This window comes from Ptiloglossa arizonensis, chromosome 12 (genome assembly GCF_051014685.1).
Source record: "Ptiloglossa arizonensis isolate GNS036 chromosome 12, iyPtiAriz1_principal, whole genome shotgun sequence".
Taxonomy (NCBI): Eukaryota; Metazoa; Arthropoda; class Insecta; order Hymenoptera; family Colletidae; genus Ptiloglossa; species Ptiloglossa arizonensis.
This window is the reverse complement of record NC_135059.1, coordinates 5,205,737-5,227,322: the sequence shown is the minus strand read 5'-3', so window position 1 is coordinate 5,227,322 and position 21,586 is coordinate 5,205,737. Positions and strand designations below refer to the sequence as shown.

The following is a 21,586-nucleotide window of genomic DNA, read 5'->3' as shown; positions in this document are numbered from 1 at the left end:
AAAACAATCACAGTGGCTACTTGCAAATTTTGCCGGCGGCTGTCTGTAGTAAAATCCGTAATATCGGTTATTAGTTAGATGTACACGTACTGGATTTTCAAATGCATTTTTCTCGAAAAAGAACTCTCCGATGTAATTTCGTCATTCTATATTTTCGTCTTGTTTCAAGTCTTGTTTCCCCTGACTTCGATTGTATCACGAATTTTGGCTCACTGTGCGGACGTAGAAGAAGTTAATCGGTGAGTACTTTTTTGTCCATAAATTTCGACTCGTGGATATGTGTACATGGAAGAAGTTAATCGGTGGATACTTTTTCGTTCACGGATTTTGGCCCAAGATCTGTACAAAGAAAGTTAATCGGCAAGTACTTCTTCGTCCACGAATTTTGTTTCATGGTGTACACAGGAGAAGTTAATCGGTGAGTAACGGAGCAATCTATATTTCCTAAATTGTACATTGGAACAGATTCAATTTCGGTCCAATTGCGGTTCCATCTTCAACAGGTGTTTGCTAGACTACCCTTATCCATGCCTCGGGAACTCCACCGGTAGTTAATCATTGAGGAGCAGTGCTGTCGATCAAAGGTTCCCCTGGAGCTATCGAGAACCGATCATGGCATAAAGGTGGCTGCATACGTAGAGATCTCCATGCGTCTTCCGCATCGCAACAATTTCGTAATCGCCGTTTATCCCCGATTACGGTGTAGGCCTCACGTCAAAACGTTCATCCGTGATTCCAAAGCGAGGTGAATCTGCCTGGGTGTTCTACGACGTTCCACGAGTACCTTCTTACCTACCCCAAGAACTATGCTGGGCACACGTCTACGTTCGTGTGTGTGTCTGTCAGCTGTAATTAGCGATAATTATGTCGGGATTAATTAAGCATCCTACTCCCGGGCAACGTGTATCGGGTTCTAGCGTAGATAACGCAACCTGGCCGGTTACGAAATCAGATTAAGAAATGAATTAGCACCGGCAACCGTAAATACGGGGCTGAAGCCGAAGGCGAATAATTATAATAAATTGACGGTACCATCCTCGCGCGCAAACGTGCCCAGCCAGACGAGATACTTTGCGCAATCTCTGATTAATGGACGATCGATAGCGATGCCCGCTCGATACTATCCCTCGCGAGCTTTCGAGCGATTTAGAGAGGTTCTGGACACTGCGGGAGCTTGACACTGAACTGGTAGAGCGTGGGGACACGGTAACCCACATTGTTCTTTCAAGGCGTTGCGATTAAACGGTCGAACGTACTGGTTCCTCCTGTCGCTTTTGCAGTATTCGGTTTCATAGAGAATTGACCCTGCAATACTGCGGCTCGTAACATTTTTAAGCTCAGGGTACAATTTAGATGATTTTTTTTAATATTTCGAACGCAGGGCACAGCTTAAAGAAGAAAACACGGGTTTTTAATCTATGAATAATTGTCACAACAATTTTAGAAACTATTGTATAGAAATCAGCAAATTGTCAGATCCGTTGCCAAAACATTCACAATCCAATACAGTCAATGTACAAGCTGTTTTCCAATTAAACTGTCGAAACGTAACGTGTTCATATAATTATTGTTGAAGATGAAATGTAAGTGTAAGCTTACTTAAGACTCCACTTGTTTCGTTTTATCTTTCTTATATACAAACGATTTTACAAATTATGTAAAATTATGTCCATGTTCCATAAGTAATATTAAGATAATAATATTGTATAAACGTAGGTTTTGGAAAACGTTTTTAGAAAGCTAGAAGATGAATGCTAAACACGAAGTAAGCGATGTCACTCTCGGTAAGGGCATAATGATGCATCAACAGGGGGTTGTAGGGAAAGTAATTCGCGCGAAACAACAACGATGCGCGAGCATGTTGTAAGAATCGTCTGCGTTTGGCGATTCGAGTAGGTAGGTAACTGCTGGCAATCCTGACGAGCGGTATGCTTTACGAAACGAATATAATAGCAGAGTTGGATCACGGATCGTGTCATTCAGCTTGTACGATTATTTGCCATACCAGTAGTCCGTATTTTGCGAGTCGAACGTTGCACCGAATTAGGCGAGCAGAATTGAACTTCCTCGAAAGATCAAAGTCGCAATCAATGCAATCTGCAGCTGCGATCAGCATCGCTGGTAAAACTCGGAACGAACAGATTTCTGAAATATTATAATCATCAAATAAAAAGCATTCGATTACACTGTCGACTATAAGTTATCGAATATTTGCTTTACAGATATAATTTTTCGTCGTCCCGAATAATTGGTAGATTTAAAACGATACGAGATGAATATACTCTGACAGTTAATAAATTTCGATGGTTGATGCTCAAGTTATCCACATTTTTCTACGTTAAGAATACTATTTCACAACCCTCTTTAGTTGTAAATTAATCCCACCTACCCAACCCCCTTCCCACTTTGACAAACCTGATCTACACAGTAATACTGTTATACTTTGTTTTACGTCTCCGCTCCAGGTACTAAGTAACGACAACATACTGTATATAGTAATGGACAATATAGAGCCATTGGAGATGCGTTCGAATCAATAGGATCGCTGGTAAAATTTTAAAGATGGCGAGTCAATCTACAATCAGCACTTCTCTCAAATTTAAAAGTCTCCCGTGCATCTGAAAAAAGTACCATTGAAAATTTCTCGAGTAGCAATTGAAAATAATAAATATAAAAATGCAAAGTTTCGATAGTAAGTGTACTGACCCAAACCGTGTTCACTCTTTTCGGAAAGTGAACGCACGAAAGTCTTCCGAGATGATTTCATACGAAGCTTGACTCACAACATTGGTCGAATTTCTGAATAGAAACGGCTCTCGATAATTCGCAACGCAGAGATCTTCCGCGGACCTGTCAATTAATCTTGAGTTCTAAAAAAGATAGAGTCGGTTATTTTCGTAATCGAACAACGATCGTACTCAACACACTTCTCGTTGAGAAGCACGAGAAGGGAGAAATAGTAACGGAACATAGATAATTGATTAAGATATAATATCTTATAAAACACTTTCTTTACTTTTCTTTCAAAAACACGGACAATGAAAGTATAATTTTTTTAACGAACACCAATAATAGAGATTTACTTTCCTGTAAACATCTATAAAGTGAATTAAAATTCCAACAATTAAGCTATCGAGTACTGAACTCCCCACTTTTCCCTCTACAATAATAGACGTGTTATTTAAAGAATAAACGCGCGTTTCATTCTGAGACAGTCTGTAGTTACATTTATATCAATGGTCGCGGTAATTACTATCGTTGCCAGTTAGCAATTGGTCGCTCGCCCAAGAAGCATACCATAGAAACAAACTAATACGGCCGGTAAATCGAAGCGACGGTTTTTATGGATCATTAGAGACTTTACGACGCATTTTGCATAGCATCGCGTGCCTCTTCTACATTGAACTGTCCCCAGTTGAATTATTACTTTATTTCACGAGTAATAATAGTTGCATTGGATTTTGTAACATATGTGTAATATGTTACATCACCGACTTATTTGTGTTTTATTACCTTCGAACGTGCTACGTATTCGTCTTTTTTCATTGATTTCAAGATGCGAAGGAAGAAATTACGTATAATTTTCTCCTACTGGAGGGAGAAGAGGGTCTATGCTAAACTTTCCAAGCACACTCGCTCAGAAACTGTACAGCCAAGAATTATAATAATCGTAATTTTAATACTTTTAGAGTAATTATACTTCGCCTCCGCCGCGTAAACTCGCAACATTGCGTGTTTATTGAAGAACACATACTCTTGACGAATTAAACGCGCACTCCTGGTAAACATATAATAATATGTGACAACTTCGTTCCTCGTCGTTAGATTTCTGTCAAAAAAATCCGATCGTGTTTCTACAGTATTTTATTCATCGTCTTCGTAATTGCAAATTAATGTCCATTATTATAACGATTCGCTGGCCATCGTTAGATAGTACACGTGCTGTCTTATTATCGAATTAATAGTAAAGAAGGAAATTAGTTTGAAGCGTTATCGATGAACAAGTGTCACTTTCTATTTAGTACTTTTTCATCAAACATTGAATTGTTGAATCGTATACCCTGTGTATGCAATGTCGCGATTCTTTCAGTAAATGTCCAAGTTACAATACTTGATATTCAGTAATATTGTCAAGTATCTCGTTCAGTTTTTAAATTGTGCACACAATTCTCTAATTATTTTGGACAGCGTATTTTTACAAGGGTCCATAGTTGACAAGTACCCTTTAAGCTAAAACAATTATATCTTGAAACGGATTTTGGACGTTGCTGACTGGAAATTGCTGCAACGCCTGCTTTGAATAGGTTGCAGCGTATCAATGGATGCACATGGGTGTGCAACTCATGCAATTGTTTCGGGCGACACGTGCCAGTAGTTTCAACGCCTCCATTTTGTTTTTACTATGAGATTTGGAATACACTGTGATCTTAATTGCCTTTTTTATCGATTTAATAAGATTCAGTATCTGAAAAAATATTTAATAAATCTATAATTGAGAATTTGATGACCAAAAATCAAAATCTGAACAGTTTAATTCAAACTTTGGTTAATATCGAAGCAAGAAAAATTAATTTTTTTATATAGCTCATATCCAATTTACGTTTTTAAAATTGTTTGCGTACTGAAAACATTGTGAGTGATCTATTATATGTATACAAATGTGTAGATATATGTATATCTACGAAACGTTTATTTCTAATCATTCTTCCAATTAATGTAGTACGTACTACGGAAAATAAAAATGAAAGGCATGTTAACATTTTTCGCACAGGGCACCAGAGTGGCTGAGGCTAACTCTCGGGCCAAAGTTCACAAAACTGGATCACAGATATTACCATGAATTGCATATTGCGTGCATCGTCGATTGTGACTCAGATTATCGGATCGTACCTATCTATGCACCGGATCGTACGGGATTGTGCACCGTGTACAGAAGCGAACCTCGATCGGATCGATATCGCCGTGAAAACAGGACGGTAGATTATAATGAGCCATTAGGTTGAAACAAGTCGAACGAACCTGAAACACACAGCGTAATTAAGAAAATATTCGATTACATCAGGCGTTACATTGGTTAATATACTTAAAAGCGAGTCAAGTATTTTGTCATAGTTTATACACGGTCGCATCAATCCTGGTGGCTGAAAGGCTCTCCGCGTTTTACCGGGCATGTCAATATTGTACAATCGTAGAAATCATTATCAGCCGTGAACGTGCAATTATCGCGATCCATTTGGAGGCAAATCCGATTAACTCCGCGTTGACAATTTTCTGGGTGAATACTTCGGAGAATTAGGTACGTACGAGAACAGTTATGGAGAAATAATGTATAGATGAAAAAAATTTATCTTATTAAACAGTTCGAGTACGTTATATAACTGTGCGGGGTAGTTGCAAATAATGTTCGACGCGTAGATGCGTTGGATGAGTTTTCCTGCTTGTCCTTTATCTTCTGCCTCCACTTGTTCAATCACTCGCGAGCCTATTTCTTCATCCACCTTTCATTCGTATTACAAGTTAGTAATTGGTTCAGCACATCCGAGCACCGGACGAGATTGAAATCTTCAGCGTCAGGAATTTGTTCGTGTTGACACAGAAATTCAAAACAAATTTCGTAACGACGGCGAACAACTTCCTCGCTTATAAATCCGCGATCTGGCGTGTGTAATTTTCAATATATGTGTAATATCGTTTAATACTTCCTCTGGCTTCGACCGAGGCCAAACGTTCGATTCGCGACCGCGTACCAATAAGCGAACAATTTTTGGCACAAGTACACCTTTCGCTAGTTTACCCACGTCTACGGAAAACTATTCAATTTTATTTATCACCTTGCCGATCCTAAGTTTTCCAGTATTTACAAAGAGCTCGTACCAATTCTGAAAAATATACCGACAATATGGCAAAATGTTTGTGTCAATAAAAAAAAGAATGACTCCAGTATATAGTCAAAACTTAATTATAACAAGTATAGTTATATATGTATATTTACGAAACGTTTATTTATCATTATTTTTCCAATTAATGCAGTATGTACGACGGAAAATAAAAATGAAAAGCGTGTTAAAATCACGAAAATCACGACTCTAAGGAGCAATAAGTCATAATGTTGTTAATTTACACGTACTCCCACACAATTGTTCATTTTTGTAACGAGCACGATACATGGATGATACACTTAACAAATTTTTGAAAATATGAGAAATATCAAAGCAAGACCGTTAAAGCAAATATAAATTTTTAAATTCATCATTGAAAAGACTCATCGAAATCGTATTTTTTCTTTCAAAATTTCTTTCACATTTTAAATCTATCTTTTTAGTAAGTTATTGAAAATTAAATAAAAAAATAAAAGGCTCATTTAATTAAAAAATGATACTGAGTATTGCAATTACCAGGAAATTTTTTCGGTTCCCTGGTGCTCGTTATAATTAAATTCGACTGTATTTAGAACAAATCGAAATCATAATATTCCGTCGAAATCATAATACGTGTATTAATTGTAATTTTAATTTGGAGCTACGTACCATTATCAATAACCCTAAAAAAAAAGGCAATGTGTCAGCAGTTTCCTTATAATATACATATATTATACCTTGTAAAATAACAACAACGGCACCTAATTATCAAAAAATTTCGATCTGACTGATTTTCACGCTTGGCTCCTGTGGGACTTGGATTCCACGATTGCGTTGACAAAACCGCAAAGAGACGACGAAAGTTCAAGAAAGCTGGAGCACCGAGAACATCTACCGATTATTGACACGCCAAGCTTAGGAGGTCCTCGGTCGAGACAATTGCAAAACAAAAGGAGAAGAGTGGCAGAGACCTCCCATCCGGCTGATCTCGGGGCTCTTTCCATTCGAGGATACCCCAATCCGGGCTCGAAGAGTCACGTGCGTAGATCCAATTAAAATTTAAAGTTGTTTCAGTCATCAACGGGATACCTCTTCCCATGATGCATCACCGAGTGAAGGGAAGATGCGCTTCTCTCCACCTCCCACACCCACAGACGGTCATTCTAATACGCTGGTTAATACGTGGATATGCAGCACTAAGGATAAACTGTAACAAAGGGTCCGCACGGTATATAAACTCTGCCGTGGATCATCTTCTCAGTTCGCTCCGCGTCTTCGGTCATAACAGCAATATGAATTACCACCAGGTAGGCTATCCTCCCGGTTGTGGTTGCTACTAACCGTTGTGGTAACGCGTCGACAGTGGTTGCCTTCTGGCCTGGAACATTTTCTCTTGATAACGCGTTACAATTTTTTATTTTCCCTTCTCCGAAAATAAGAACAATTGGTAATTCGAAAGAATTATCGCCTTTCTTCGGTTCCGTTACTTTATACTGTTTCTTTTAACTTGAAATCAAAATTGTCTATTCTAGATCATTTACAGTGTTCACGATATCTTCTTTTTAAAATAGTACGTAATTTTCCATATTTTAATTAATTTTTATCGCGCCCAAAATACCTTCCAAGGTATTTACTAGACTGCAGGTAGAACTTATCGATAGGACAAATTATATCTCATAGAACTTCCGCTTGAAGATAGAAGAAATTTGCAAACTTTCACTGTTAAAAAGAAAAAATGTCTACTGTAAGAAGTACAAAATTCAAAACTAACGCTACTTATTCATAAATAGTCGAAACACCCAAGTTCAAACAACTCGGGTACGTCTACTTGATTCGTTAAACTGTAGCTACACGGGCCTTTCCTCCTGAGGTCCGTCGATGAACGACATAGAGCAAATTCTTCTTCGTATTTTTCTTCTTGTTGATCTTCGTTTCGCTGGTTGGGTCAACAAGTAACAAAATCTTCTTGGATTTGCACCAGTCTTAAACCTTCGAACGAACATTTCTCGCTACATCTTCTTAAAGATCCTCCTCGAAGAGGAAGACGCGCCTCAACTAGAAATCGTTCGGGCAATCATGCACGACTGTAATAAGACATTAATTTCGACATACACGAATTACGGACCGTGAATCATTGGCATGCTTGAGGCTTTCTATTCGACTTAGCATCAACGTTCCCTACGACTCTTTTCGTTACCAACGCTAACGACGTCCAGTGTCGAAATCGGGCAATCGGTCCATCGTATGAACAAAATGAGGAGCATGCTTCTAACGCGTGGTGCACGACCACTGTCTTTAACTCCTTACATCTCATAAATGTGAAGACAGCCTTCGTATGTGGAACACAGCATTCCACGTATCCATTGAAACTTGTGTTAACCTTTTGTGCATTACACTTACAATCTGAAATATTAAACAGTTATTAAGAACATTCCATCTTATAAATAGATACAGTGTACAGGATTATCTAGAAACGTAGAATAGAATAGATTATTGAATAGAACCATAGAATAAGATATATCATTGAATAGTGCCACAAAACAAGATAAATTATCGAAAAGGATGTAGAATACTACAACCCATTCAATACTCCGCCGTATTCTATCATTCCATTTAATACTTATCCCGCGCTTCTATTTAGTATTTCATCTTATTCTACGTTCCTCTTTAGTATTTCATACCATTCTATTATTTTGTACAATACTCCAGCCAATTCCTCTGTTCAGTACCTTATCCTATTTTATGGTCTCATTCAGTATTTCACTCTACGATTCTATTTAATAATTCATCCCACTCACTCTGTGCTCCTACTAAATCTTCTATTCTTTTACATTCAACGTAACAGATGTTCCCTACTCGGTTAAATTTAACTGTATACTGTCTACTTTCGTTTAAAATTGAAAATTGTCTATACTAAAAAAGAAAGAATGCATATCATAGCGCAAAGAAAGGCAATAATAACGATTCCATTGATCTCCTTTCAGTTGTTAGAAGTACTGTTGGTCCTATCGTGTCTCGGCAGTAATGCACTCGCTGGACTGCTGCCGGGTGGCGGCGCTGGTGGAAGTGGTTACCAATACAACAGACCAGGCGGAAGTGGATTCGGCGGTTCAGGTGGGGGATTCTCAGGAGACGTAAGCACGGGTGGCTTCAGAGGGAGACCATCCGGCTCTTACGGGCCACCGGGAGGTGGTGGTGACGGTGGTGGTTTCGGTGGACGTCCCTCCTCGTCTTATGGCGCTCCTGGACAATTTGGTAGCGGCGGTGGCGGCGGTGGTGGGGGATACCAAGACGCGGGATACCAAGGAGGTGGCGGTTTCGGCGGCGGCGGCGGCTATGGTCGTGACGGTGGAAGGGTAAGTTCAATAAGTTCGGGTTCCACAGAAGTAGTTTCCAAACTTCTTTGAAATGCGCTCTACGAAAAGAAGAAATGAACTTTTGCACCTGAAATTTATAGAAAAAGAATTTCGGTCAGGTTTACTCAATTAATTCAAAATTGAATTACTTTTATCGATTTTGATCGATTGAATTTCATTTACCCGATTTCCTTAAACTGAATTTTAAGAATGGGGGCATTTATCTACGCTTTTAGATATGGACTTTGAGAACTCTCTACATTATAAAATTACTGCTATTAAAATACCAAGTGCACATACAATATTAGCATCATGTCTAGAAATGAGATAAGCGATACATAAAACCTCTTCAAAGATACTGACACATACATATATGTTTGATTTTTCAATTGCTTTAAATATTGTAACACCTAGTTAACTACTACGATTGTGAATAAATATTTATAATAAAATTTTCCAATAATATAACACAGTAATATCGCCACAAAATTGATAGATGTCATGTTCAAAGCAATGTGTTCTTGAAAAGATTCAAACGAAACTAGAAGATGATATTAGAAAAATATATTCCTAAAGTTGATGAACTCCAGTGATTGATTAATACAAATAAATCTTCAAGTTCTCCATATTAATCTCTGTTAAAAATTTGTTTTCCCATCATCTTTCGATTGCAAAGCCATCCCCTACTTAGGAAAACATTATTTTACAATAATAGATATCGAAACTAAACTTGTAAATTGATCTCAGAAAAACATGTTCGTAATACCATAAGTATATCGGTTGACTGCGTAAGCTGCTTGACGAAGACTTCGGTACATTTGGAACGGTATGGAGAAGTTTGTTTGAGAATAACGTACACACATAAAATTGTGTATCTTTGGATAGTATTTTTTCGGGGAGAAAACAAAAAACATTACATTCGTATCGTGAATCTCGGGTTTTCAGCCTCAACCATACAGCTTCCAATATGAAGTGTACGATCCTCCAAGCGGCAACGACTATTCCCAACACGAAAGCAGTGACGGTAACGTGGTCACAGGGGAATACAGAGTCCTGTTGCCAGACTCGAGGACGCAGATTGTGAAGTATATGGCTGACGACGCGAACGGGTACACCGCTGATGTTCAATACGAGGGCCAGGCCCAATTTTCTCGTGGAGGCGCAGGAGCATACGGTGCACCAGGTTTCCAAGGAGGAGCAGGAGGATATCAGAGTGGCGGGGGTGGCTATCAGGGTGGTAAGTATAATTTTCCTATTATGAAGTGTTTACACAACGTTACATAGACAGTACCATTTGCACTACTCAAAATATATAGTGGATCTCCTGTTAAATTGACTTTTATCTTGTACTTTGAATGCAAGTTGCAATTTATTAAGATTAATTATTTAGTAATTAACAATTTACTATATACAATAAAGATGTACATAGATCATATTATAAGATGCACGGTACTTTCTTGTAATCCTATTTGGTTCATTTGTGAGAGTTGTCTAGAAACACGATGCACTAATTGTTCTGAGCTTTGCATCTTGATTGTCAAGCATAAATAAAAATAAAAATAATATTTTGTATTTTTGTAAGATGTACATGTATTTGATACATTTGTCAACTAGTTTTGGTAACATTAATTTTTATCCCAACATTTTTACACTAATGTTTTTGTTGAAAATTTATTAATTCTAATTTCTCTTCTGTAACTCATTAAGCCATATTATATAGATTAAACCATGATATGTACTATTTAAACTGAATAGTAAAAGTAGTTTATTCAATCACATATTTTATTTGATATTCTGCTCCTGAATTGGTCCATTCTGTTTTGCTTGAAATAAATGTTTATTCTGATATGCATTCTTGATAAGCACTACAGTTATGGAAATGTATAATATGAAGTAATCTTTATACTGTCATCAATGTTATATATAATATACCAAATATTTATTTTGACATTAATTTATTAAAGTTCAATAAGTTGTTATAAGATCTTACTAATTCTGACACAATATCAAATGACCTATGTTTAAATGTATTTATCTGCATAGTTTCTATATTGTACATTTAGTCATCAAGTAGAACTCTGGCTGTTTGAAAACTCACAACTTTCAAATTGTGTTGTATTTTATGCATGTTTGGTGTATGCAAATTTGAAAAAAATATGCTAAATGTATCCAAAATATATCCACTTATACAAAAAGAGATATTAATATTGCTATGATAATTCATGGAATATATCTACATACATTTTACATATGTTTTCCATATTAGTATATGGAATACAAATGTCGTCATTGGCACCAAACAAACCTACCAATTAATTATGAATCAAAACTGGTCTAAGGCTTTAAATAAATAAAGAACTACTTACAGCAAATTGGAATTGTAGATTTGTATTATTTAAGAATTTTTTTTTCCTTTTTTTATAGGTAGGGGAGGAGGATTTGGCGGAGATGCCGGTAGCAATCAATATCTACCACCTCGTAACAGTTATCGGAAATAACTGGCTGCATCGTGCATCACCATCAAAACGCGACATATCTCCCAAATCCTGGGCGACAACCGTCACGGACCTCTCTCGTTTACAGCTTTTATTTTTACACACTCAATAATCTTACACCACTGAGTCACATGCACATTTACGTTAATAATCACCCACTGGTATTTAACTGTATATCTCGATTAGGATAATTTAATGTTTTGTACGCGTGTATACGCCCGCGTATTTATATGTATACATTACTTTGTACATGGTAATTTTTTTATTATGAAACATACGCTTGTACTTTCTGCTAAGCGGACGTCGAACTTATATACTTTGTGTACGTATTTATGCGAGCTTGTAGTAAAACACGAACGAAATACTCTTTCTATTTAATCAATGTGTTCAAATTTACTTTCTACCTTGAAATTCCAACATGTTTAACTATTTTTTCCCATAATTTTTTATTCTTCAAAATTTTGAAAATCTTGGGTTCCTTAATGTTTGCTTCTCAAGATTAATGTAGTTAATAGGAGTAGCTATTGGCATATAAATGATAACTAAACATCTTTATATATTGATAATTAAATCTCTATATTTAATATTTATCTTTATTAATATTGTTGGAACATGATCAGAAACAATTGTTTCCTTCTGTAACAAGTTTTACAAAGAAATGTAAGGAGAATCAATTGTATACCTCAACAAACAATATGAGGTCACATATCATAGTCCTATTTTTAAAACTAGAACACAAGAATAAAAAACAAATTAAAAATAAAATTAAAAACTCAAGGACTAATGTATCTGTGTCGAAAGACCATATTCTGTTACCAGTTTATAATACAATATAAATTAATAAAAATGAGTCCCTGTATGATTTTACATTAAAACAATACAACAATCTCTGTATCAATGCTATAGACTTTGCAATTGAATATACAAATTATCATAAAACCATCAAAGACAAAAGTAATTATGAAATTTTAAAATATTAAAGGTATTGCACATGCATTAGAAATGACAAGAAATGTATAATATTGTACACTTACAATTTGTACACACACAATAAATGTACAAGAAATGTACATATTTTGTTAAAAATGTTATATGCATACATTATACATATTATTAGAATAAATACTATACTATTTATATTTCACAAATATAGTCTTTTTAGCTATAACCATTATTTATTTACTATTAAATTACTACCTTTGCCTTCTATGAGAATTTAACATTAAGTTTTTAAACAAAAATAACTTCTTAAAAAATACTGAAAATGAAATTTTTAATGTAAATATCCGACTTAAAATTTTCTTCTGGAATACGTATGAAAATAATTTTATTTTTTACACGAAGGATAAAAAATAAAATAATAGGAATCAAACCATTGAATAATTATTACGATTAATTAGTTTTTTCTATAGAACGATGACTAAAAGAGTAGAAATAAAACAAAATCGTGCAAACTGTGTATGTATACATATATGTATGAATACTTGCTAGCGCACACATGCATACACACCATAAGCATAAAATTAAATTGAATAGGCATGTGTAATTTTGAATTTTCGAGTTAAACATATTTTGAATTATATTTTAATAATTAAACCTAATTTTACTACGTGATCCTTCAGTTTGATGTATTTTTATAATTTTTTAAATGGCAGTAACATGCATCAAACTTTATAAGATTGGGAATCATCCTAGTTGAAGAGTAGGCAATTATTTAGCAAATTTGCGACAACAATTATGATGAAACAATTATATAGCTTTATTTTCTAATTATAGTACTAAATTGTTTTAGTATATGTATATAGGCGTTGCCGAAGGAGTTTATAACCACAGTCGTATAATCATTATAAAATTATTAAAGAATAATTATGTTTTATTGTAAATTCTATTTCATTTAATAATTATGTCATTTCTTTTCAAATAGAAATTTGTTTATTTCTTTTAAAAAATATCAAAGATTTATCGATTCAATTTCATATTTATTTTCATAAATTCTCAAATTGTCTTTCTTTTCTAAAAAGCGCCTCGTTATCAAAATTACTAATTGAATGGTGCCAACTAAATTCAACTACATTCTTATACCAATTTGGTAAAAAGAAAACTTTTAATACAAATTTTACCATTATTCAATTAACCAATGTTAATTCGTGTGGAAATGTAAGGGTTAACCTGTAAATAGGTAATTATCTATAATATATTATACATCGTCATACAGTACATATATTTCATTACTACTCAATTTGTATTGCTAATATAAATCAGTTAGAATCTTCTTACTTTTTTGTTTATAATAATCGCTATTTATTTGTAATTTTATACATAATAAATATTAAGATAAATCAAACAGACTTATTAATTTATTTTTATAAATTCACTTATAAGTTACATCAGCATTAATTAAAATATTTGTTGCGAACGATAAATACAAAACTTGAAAACTGCTGCAAAATGTTACATATGTTGCCATCTGATGGTGCTGCGAATCACTACAATTAAAATTCCTAACATCATACTTCATTCACAGTCACTTGCAAGCGCCATCTGTCGAGTATTATTTCAATATCTAAGAAATTGTCATTGAAAGTCAGATTTACCAACAAAGGGAGAATTGTGTTTCAAATTATTTCCGAAGAAAGCATCGAAAGATTATTTTGAAAAAGTGAGTAAGTAAAATTGAAACGTGTTTCTCCAATTATGCATTGTCCTTCGGTACGTGAAAGATGAAAATGATACAGGGAAAAGTAGTAGTTTTGGGTTCACAAGGTAAGCTTGATATTATGTCTGTCATTATTTCATCATAGTGATTCATTTCCTTCGTAACTGTTACGCACAAAAGCATTTGAAAATGTCGACTTGTTACTACAAATGCATATTCGTTTTCGTAATTACGGTTCTACAATAAACTTATACTTCTTATAGCTCACTGTCGCTCGTTGCTCGCGAAGACGATTTAGGTTAGTTTTCAGGTGTAATCTATACACGCACATGTATCAATTCAGTTGATTAGATCGCATATTTTGTTATCAAATAAACGATATTGCTCGTCTTATAATCAAACACATATTATTATCTTTATTTGCATGTGCACTTGTTTTCCCATTCTTTAAATAAATTGAAGTTCCTTATTCTGACAGAGTGCATGATCTATTCATTTTTTAGATGTTGGAAAAACAAGTATGATCATACGTTACGTCGGAAAAGTATTCAACAACAGTGTAAATCCTACAGTTGGCGCGTCCTTTTTCACATGCAAACTGAACTTGATAAATGCAAAAATAATACTACAGGTACAATGATAATAAAATTAAAACCTAAAACAAATCATATATATAACTCTTTTGGACCTAGGTACAATCTTCGATCCGGTTTTACTAATCGATAATTTGTTTTGAAGTAGTTTTGGGTAAATTGTAAACACACGATGTAAAATATATTAGAAAAAATTATTGCAAATTTCATAATTATACATAAAATATTGATTAAACTTCGTTTTGGTCGTCATAAAATTTTCATTTTTCAATATTTTTGTTTGTCATTAGATTTCTTGTTTTAGTAAAAGTAGAACTTTTGCCGAAAACTATTTTGTACGAATGTAATGTTTTGTTAATATCATGTGATTAGTATTAGTTTTTATTAATTAGAATTAGATTAAGGTTAAGCTATTTTTATTTTGTTACGACGTCGCAACGTGTACATGAAAGAAAAGATAAGCGATGATTGCACGTTAATGCAGCACATGTGCCGCAGATGTATATGTACAATCGAAATACAGTTGTAATATACCATTAATAACTCTAAAACGTATAATTTCCGCCAATTAAAACTTACATTTTGGGATTATACACGTTAAACACTATAGAATGACATAAAAGAAAGTTGAAAATTTTATGTCTGCCAAAACGAAATTGAGCTATTGATTGTAACTATACTATGTAACCGTCAGGTCCGAAAAGGTTAAATTTTCCTTTTTATCTTTGCTACTTTTTTCACATTTTTCAATAAATTGCAACATATTCGTAAAATTTATTCCATTATAATAACTTGTTATTGTAGTGTCATAACTGAAGATCTTACTTCTGAAGAACAGACTTGAAACTATGTCCTATAGATATCGGAGAGTAAAAAAGTTGTTGTGACGTCACAAAGGCACGAAGGCTTGCGATTGGTAGAATGACACTAGTAACCCATATTCTACAAATTGGAGATTGAAACGCACTTTGTGTCATATGTGCATTTATGACATGTTAACTTTTTTACGACCCGGTATATATAAGAATCTACAGTACGTACGTTTTACGAAAAGGTGAAGTTGAATGTAAACAGAGCTAGTTACATAATCAAAACTTCATTGATCCGCTATGTGATGCAAAGTCCTAGGCAGGGATGTATTGTGGGTTTAATGCTCACTGGATCGAAAAGACGCGCAAATAATTGAAAATCGTCAACGAAATGGCAAAGAGTCATAATAAAATTATATTTCAACTATCACTGTATCATTCTGAACTAAACCCAATTACATTCATCTAACGAAGATTTGGAAACTGGATGATGTTGTTGTTAATAACCTTAAACCTAATACTACTATAAACGAATCAGGTACAATTACTCCCGCTCATATTCGTGCACTGTACGAGCGTCTAGTATAAAAGAAAAAAATCATATTTCTTATTAGTACTTTTCATTTATTCTTATCAAACTTTCATTATTACATTAAGTTATTACTATTTACAACCTAGTTTCACATTTCATTTATTAAAATTACAGAAAATACAAAAAAATGTATCTAGTCAGAAAAACTACTTCTCAGTTGTATTCGTACAGTTAATATATGGACCATAAAATATATTTTAAAAAAGTAATTTGCAAAAGAGCACGTTAAATGGACGTATGAAGGTTAGAAAAAGACAATTTCACTGATATAAGTAAGTTCAACGACTTTCAGTTAGGTAGTAGACAAATTGTGTGGAGTAAGCCAAATACAAGTTTTGAAAGTTCAAACCTTTGGTCCACTGTGAAATACATTATAATATGAGGGTGTTTTTCTGCTGCTGGAGTGGCTAATCTTGTGTTTATCGATGGTGTTATGAACACGTATAAATATATAAATATATTAAAAGAAAATGTACATGATTCTGCGGATTGTTTGGGTATTCGTAACAATTTTAAATTTTACCAAGATAATAATCCAGAGCATAAGGCATATGCAACTCGACAATCGCTTTTGTATAACTGTTCTAAGGTAATGGAAACCCTTTCACAGAACCTGGATATAAATCTAATTGAAAATTATAGGCAGAATTAAAAGCTAAGGTGCAAAAATGTGACATAAGAAATGTAAACCAACTAAAAGAAAAGTTACTAATCAAATGGCATAATATTATTAGCAACATAACAGAAAAATTAGTTAAATCCATGCCTAATCGACTGATAAAAGTAGTAAGACACAATGATCATCAAAGTATTAATTCATTTTTTTATGTTTGTAAACAAAGAAAAATAAAACTGTTTTGTAGGTAAAGGTAGCGTATTGTACTGGATGCTGGTATAATGTACAAATATGAGTGGGAGTAACTGTATATTATTTTATATCTTCACATATCTATTTTCTTATATTAACATAATGCATATAGAATTATAAAATGATTCATTATTTGTTACACATGTAAATAATAACTTTTGTTAATTTTGTTGTATTTGTGTGTGTTTTGGAAATAGCTTCTTGTCAATATGGTCCAGGCGAAGTCACGTGATTTTGTTTGGATCCATTTAATCGACTAATAGAACGTACTATAGTTTAACGTCGCTGTTGTACCGTAATTCTTAATGACACGGATTTGTGCTACGTGAAGGAAAAATTATTAACGCCGGCGCGAATGGAAAAACCTGTTCAAAGGAAGACGGATTTTGATTGGTACTGGCGCTGGTAACTTTCCCCTCACATGACATGTATAGAAAATAAAAAGATTTCCTGAACGGGAAAAAAATATAGTATTTGAAATTGTAGTTAGTCGGCAACAGACCGACCGAGCATATCGTGGATGTGAGTTTAGTTTCTTTGTTGGCGCAGGTCTGGGATACTGCTGGACAAGAGAGATTCAAATCGATGGCGCCAATGTATTATCGAAATGCTAACGCGGCGATGCTGGTATTCGATTTAACGCAGTACGACACATTCGTAGCAATAAAAGGATGGGTAGCAGAACTTCGTAGAAACGTCGAAGAAACTATGGTGTTGGCTGTAATTGGAAATAAATCGGATCTAAGGAAGGAACGGCAAGTGGACAGTGAGGAAGGTAGACTTTACGCAACGAAAATCGGTGCGAGTTACCACGAGACGTCGGTACTAGAGGACGTAGGTATTAACAATGTTTTTTTAAACATTGGCACGAGTCTGCTCAAACTATCTTCGACCAAACAAGAGACCACGTCCGTCAAGGTATACGAATCTGATGACTCGAATTGCATCGACACGGAGGTGTACTGTACATTACCTCTCGAGGAAAGTCATCCGAACGTCAGTACTGCTATTGGATTATATAAGAGATCCTATGCATGTTGCTAGTCTCTTATCTTTTTTCGAGGACCCTAAGTATATACATCGTAATACAATTTCCCAGAATTTTTTTTTTTCAACTAAAATATTAAATCGTGCGCACACATTCACACTGTTGCTATAAGGTAATGAATGTCGTTTGTGGATGTAACAACGACCGAGTCTTTCATACCTCACTTATGTACAAATGTGGAGCTCATTATAAATGTAATCGTTCTTTTCTTAGATATTTATTGTTTCTACTATGTTTTTAACCATTTGTAAACCGAGGATGGGTTTATTTTGATCCACGTTCGCAAGAGCCATGTCGATCTCTCCCGATAAGCGATTTAAGTCGGAAAATAGATATTTATTTTAGAACTAATAAGGAGATCCATATGACTTGAAACACATTCATCGGTTAGTTCTCAGAGTAACATCTTAAAGAAAAGATGTATTTATTTGTTCATATCAGAAATATATACTTTATATTCTTTTTTGCATTGTTATTTATTTATAACCAATTTCATTTCTTTTTCTTTTTATCGATAAGTTTTGTATATTTTATATTGTGAAGTGTGTCTTATTTTTTTATTTACTTTTCTTGTGACTGCATATATGCCTCGGGAATAATAAATATAAACAGATGCGACAATTGGCAAAAGCATCTATGCACAGTACATTCTGTATTTAAAATTTGTTTATTATGTATACATCGCAATAAGTAAGTATTATTCGTTATGTATAATACATTTGTACGTTGTGTACACTTTATTTATATTTTAATTATATTTATTTGAATTTCCATATATTTTATTCGTGTACTTCATTCTTTCGTATTATAAAAAACATAATATAAATTTCAATGTTTTAATTTCAGAATATCATTTGCTATAACAAAAGAATTACGAACCCACATGACGAAAATAGAAAAAAAGGTAGAGTCGGGTCTACAGTGATCCATGTATGGTTGCCAGCGGCCGCTAGAAACATTAGTTGACGAAGACTTAATAAAAGCGAAAAACAATCGATCTGTACGATACCGTTGACAACGATGCTCTTTCAAAACAGTTGATATCAACAGAAAAGGTCATGCGCTGGGACTCTTTTTGACGAATAGTGATATTAATGTGTTCAATAGTTTAGAAAAAATAATATTACGGACATTTACAAATAAAAATACTTATAAAAGAACAGTATGTATTTTCTAAACGATTAACTAAAAACAAACAAAACTAAATGATGGAACTAAGAATAAACTAATAGAGAAAAGTAATATAAGGAAGGACGTATTAGAAGTTTATGATGAACAAGAAAAAGCTGACACATTGGATATCAATATATACAGGGATTACCATTACGATCATTCCACATAGGGAACAAGAGTTATGTAAACAAATCCAAAGTTATAGAAATGTTATTATTATATAAAATAATGAATTACTTAATTTCGGTCAATGGAAGATAATCTAATAACATGTGACCACTGCTAAAATTACAGAGATTAGAAAAGAGGATTATTTAAAGTGACAAGTAATAATTTACATAAGTCAATGAGATATTTTTAAAGAAATAATGAAGCTTACGAACCGATCGTAAAATTTTAATACGATGTGTATATTCCCATAATCAAAGATAATATTTCGATGTTATGTACCGATGTGCCTAAGAGGGGATATAGAAGATATCGTGTCGCTAATTATCAATGGAATAGTTATGATTTCGGGTTTACAACTAGAAGAGTTGTGTGCTTGTAAGTACCTACGAGTACGGAACGATAAACGCGAGATGAGTCATTCTCTCTTTGGGCCGGGCCTCACGAAGCGTGACGCGTCCCAGCTTTGTTTATGTTTAACTTATCTCATTTTTGTTACGTAAGTATTCCTTTGGTAATCTCCTATTTAGGCCTATAGAGATTTAAAATAATGACGTTTCAATGCGTTCGACCGGAGGTCATGTCAAACTGAACGATCACGCAGCGAAAAGAGCTGTCCAAATTTTTGGAATTCTGGAATACGGGGAAATCTTGAAAAACTATTTTCAAGCTTTCTATGCTAAAATATAATTCAAGATTTATGCTAAAAAAATCGAACATCGAGATAATACAACGCTGCGAGAATAAAGCATTAAGAACAACGTCGACTGCACCATGATACATCGGGAACGAAACGTTACAAAAATACGATCGTCATCGATAAATAAAACAATTCGTCGCATCGCAGAAAAGAACACTGTACAGTTATCCTGACAAACTAGCCAACAAAATGCTGGACAACGAAAATGAAATTGGAAGATCGAACAGAAGAGAACTTCTTTAGACTAATGTTTAATTAAATAACAATACTACGTTTATCTAAAATATAAAAAAAAACACCAGCAAGTATTATCTTGGTGTATGTTCATTTATAGAAAAGAGAAGGAAAACCAAATGGAGATAAAATCCTTCTACAAAGCGGGGTGGTACTTTTTGTGAGAATCTTGAAAGCAAACCAGGATCATGCTTCTGCTGAGTCCTCTATAGAAAGAATATAATAAACAATTAATCTGAAAGAACAATGTGTCATGATATCATCTATGACTAATAACAGTCTTTACCTTATTATGTAAGTATAATTTATCTATCGTACACATTTATACAAACAAATTTCCATTTTTTTTTTTTTTACATTCCTTTTCACGTTGTACGACTTTGTTCTTTTAGATTTGATTGTTTACGTCTGTGGTTTCCGAAGAGGTCCGGTATAAAACAACTAAACATCGAAACGTTAAAAATACTTGAAGCGATTTCACCTTACAATAATCCATTAACGCGCGAAGCGATAATTCAAGTTTTCGTTTCGATGTTCCTTCGAATGGTTAACGTACCTCTCGTTATCAATTATCCAGAGTCGTTGATCCGCCTTGAAATCGCATACAATTCCAACTACGCATTCGTTATAGAGTTATGCTTACGTTGCGAGATACGTCTAGTCGATTACGTAAAACCTTGGGCCTACTGTTCCGTTCCAAGCATCACGAAGGTGTGTTGTACGAGTAAGTTAATTAAGCTCGCTCGGTCTGCGCGAGCAGCTACCACGAAAGAAACGAGATCGCACGAGTGCGACTACGGATTGAATGCGTGCGAGAAGAAAGGCACGCGCTATTCGTACACCACCAAACGAGAGTACACAATGTGTACAAACGTACGTTTCAAGAGTTTCTTTATGCTTATTTACCAGTGGATGTACCACGAAGGAAGAAGGAGAGGCAACCGCCATAGAGACGTTTTCTAACGTAATGCTCGCTTTAGAGAGCTCTCTTTGCGTTTTGTATAAGAGAGCACTCCGACAGTTGGTCGGTATCCTC

At 34.5% G+C, this 21,586-nt stretch overlaps 4 protein-coding genes and 2 long non-coding RNA genes across 10 annotated transcripts; 5 read left to right on the top strand and 1 right to left on the bottom strand.

The window, feature by feature from the left end:
- Positions 1–1,483: 1,483 nt before the first annotated feature.
- Positions 1,484–13,124, bottom strand: LOC143153565 (uncharacterized). 5 transcript variants are annotated; one of them, XR_012993858.1, is made up of 12 exons: positions 13,083–13,124; positions 11,581–12,079; positions 8,657–9,302; positions 7,200–8,261; positions 6,830–7,065; positions 6,620–6,731; positions 6,528–6,541; positions 5,832–5,879; positions 4,891–5,019; positions 2,707–4,465; positions 2,416–2,618; positions 1,484–2,145 (listed from the first exon to the last, which is right to left on the bottom strand). It is a non-coding gene; the product is annotated as an uncharacterized LOC143153565 (long non-coding RNA). The 5 variants fall into 5 exon arrangements; XR_012993861.1 differs by lacking the exons at positions 6,528–6,541; positions 11,581–12,079; positions 13,083–13,124 and having other exon boundaries at positions 2,707–2,870; positions 3,514–4,465; positions 4,891–5,879; positions 6,620–7,065; positions 8,657–9,276; XR_012993862.1 differs by lacking the exons at positions 6,528–6,541; positions 11,581–12,079; positions 13,083–13,124 and having other exon boundaries at positions 5,084–5,879; positions 6,620–7,065; positions 8,657–9,276.
- Positions 6,982–12,077, top strand: LOC143153563 (uncharacterized). The gene is given in 5 exon segments (XM_076324934.1): positions 6,982–7,031; positions 7,033–7,165; positions 8,843–9,214; positions 10,160–10,451; positions 11,639–12,077. Coding segments are annotated over 5 exon segments (921 nt in total). The 3' UTR covers positions 11,713–12,077.
- Positions 13,125–14,281: 1,157 nt separating the features above from the next.
- LOC143153151 (ras-related protein RabJ) lies at positions 14,282–18,738 on the top strand. The gene is made up of 3 exons (XM_076324044.1): positions 14,282–14,472; positions 14,869–14,996; positions 17,777–18,738. Exons 1-3 carry the CDS (start codon positions 14,430–14,432, stop codon positions 18,269–18,271), a joined length of 666 nt encoding a protein of 221 aa, XP_076180159.1. The 5' UTR covers positions 14,282–14,429; the 3' UTR covers positions 18,272–18,738.
- Positions 15,770–17,632, top strand: LOC143153154 (uncharacterized). The gene is made up of 3 exons (XR_012993726.1): positions 15,770–16,305; positions 16,474–16,948; positions 17,425–17,632. It is a non-coding gene; the product is annotated as an uncharacterized LOC143153154 (long non-coding RNA).
- A 1,162-nt stretch (positions 18,739–19,900) lies between the features above and the next one.
- Positions 19,901–20,299, top strand: LOC143153153 (uncharacterized). Its single transcript, XM_076324047.1, has 2 exons — positions 19,901–20,115; positions 20,194–20,299. The coding sequence occupies exons 1-2, from the start codon at positions 19,901–19,903 to the stop codon at positions 20,297–20,299; spliced, it is 321 nt and encodes a 106-aa protein (XP_076180162.1).
- A 409-nt stretch (positions 20,300–20,708) lies between these two features.
- On the top strand, positions 20,709–21,513 carry LOC143153152 (uncharacterized). The gene is made up of 2 exons (XM_076324045.1): positions 20,709–20,844; positions 20,943–21,513. Exons 1-2 carry the CDS (start codon positions 20,804–20,806, stop codon positions 21,511–21,513), a joined length of 612 nt encoding a protein of 203 aa, XP_076180160.1. The 5' UTR covers positions 20,709–20,803.
- The last annotated feature ends 73 nt before the right edge of the window (positions 21,514–21,586 follow it).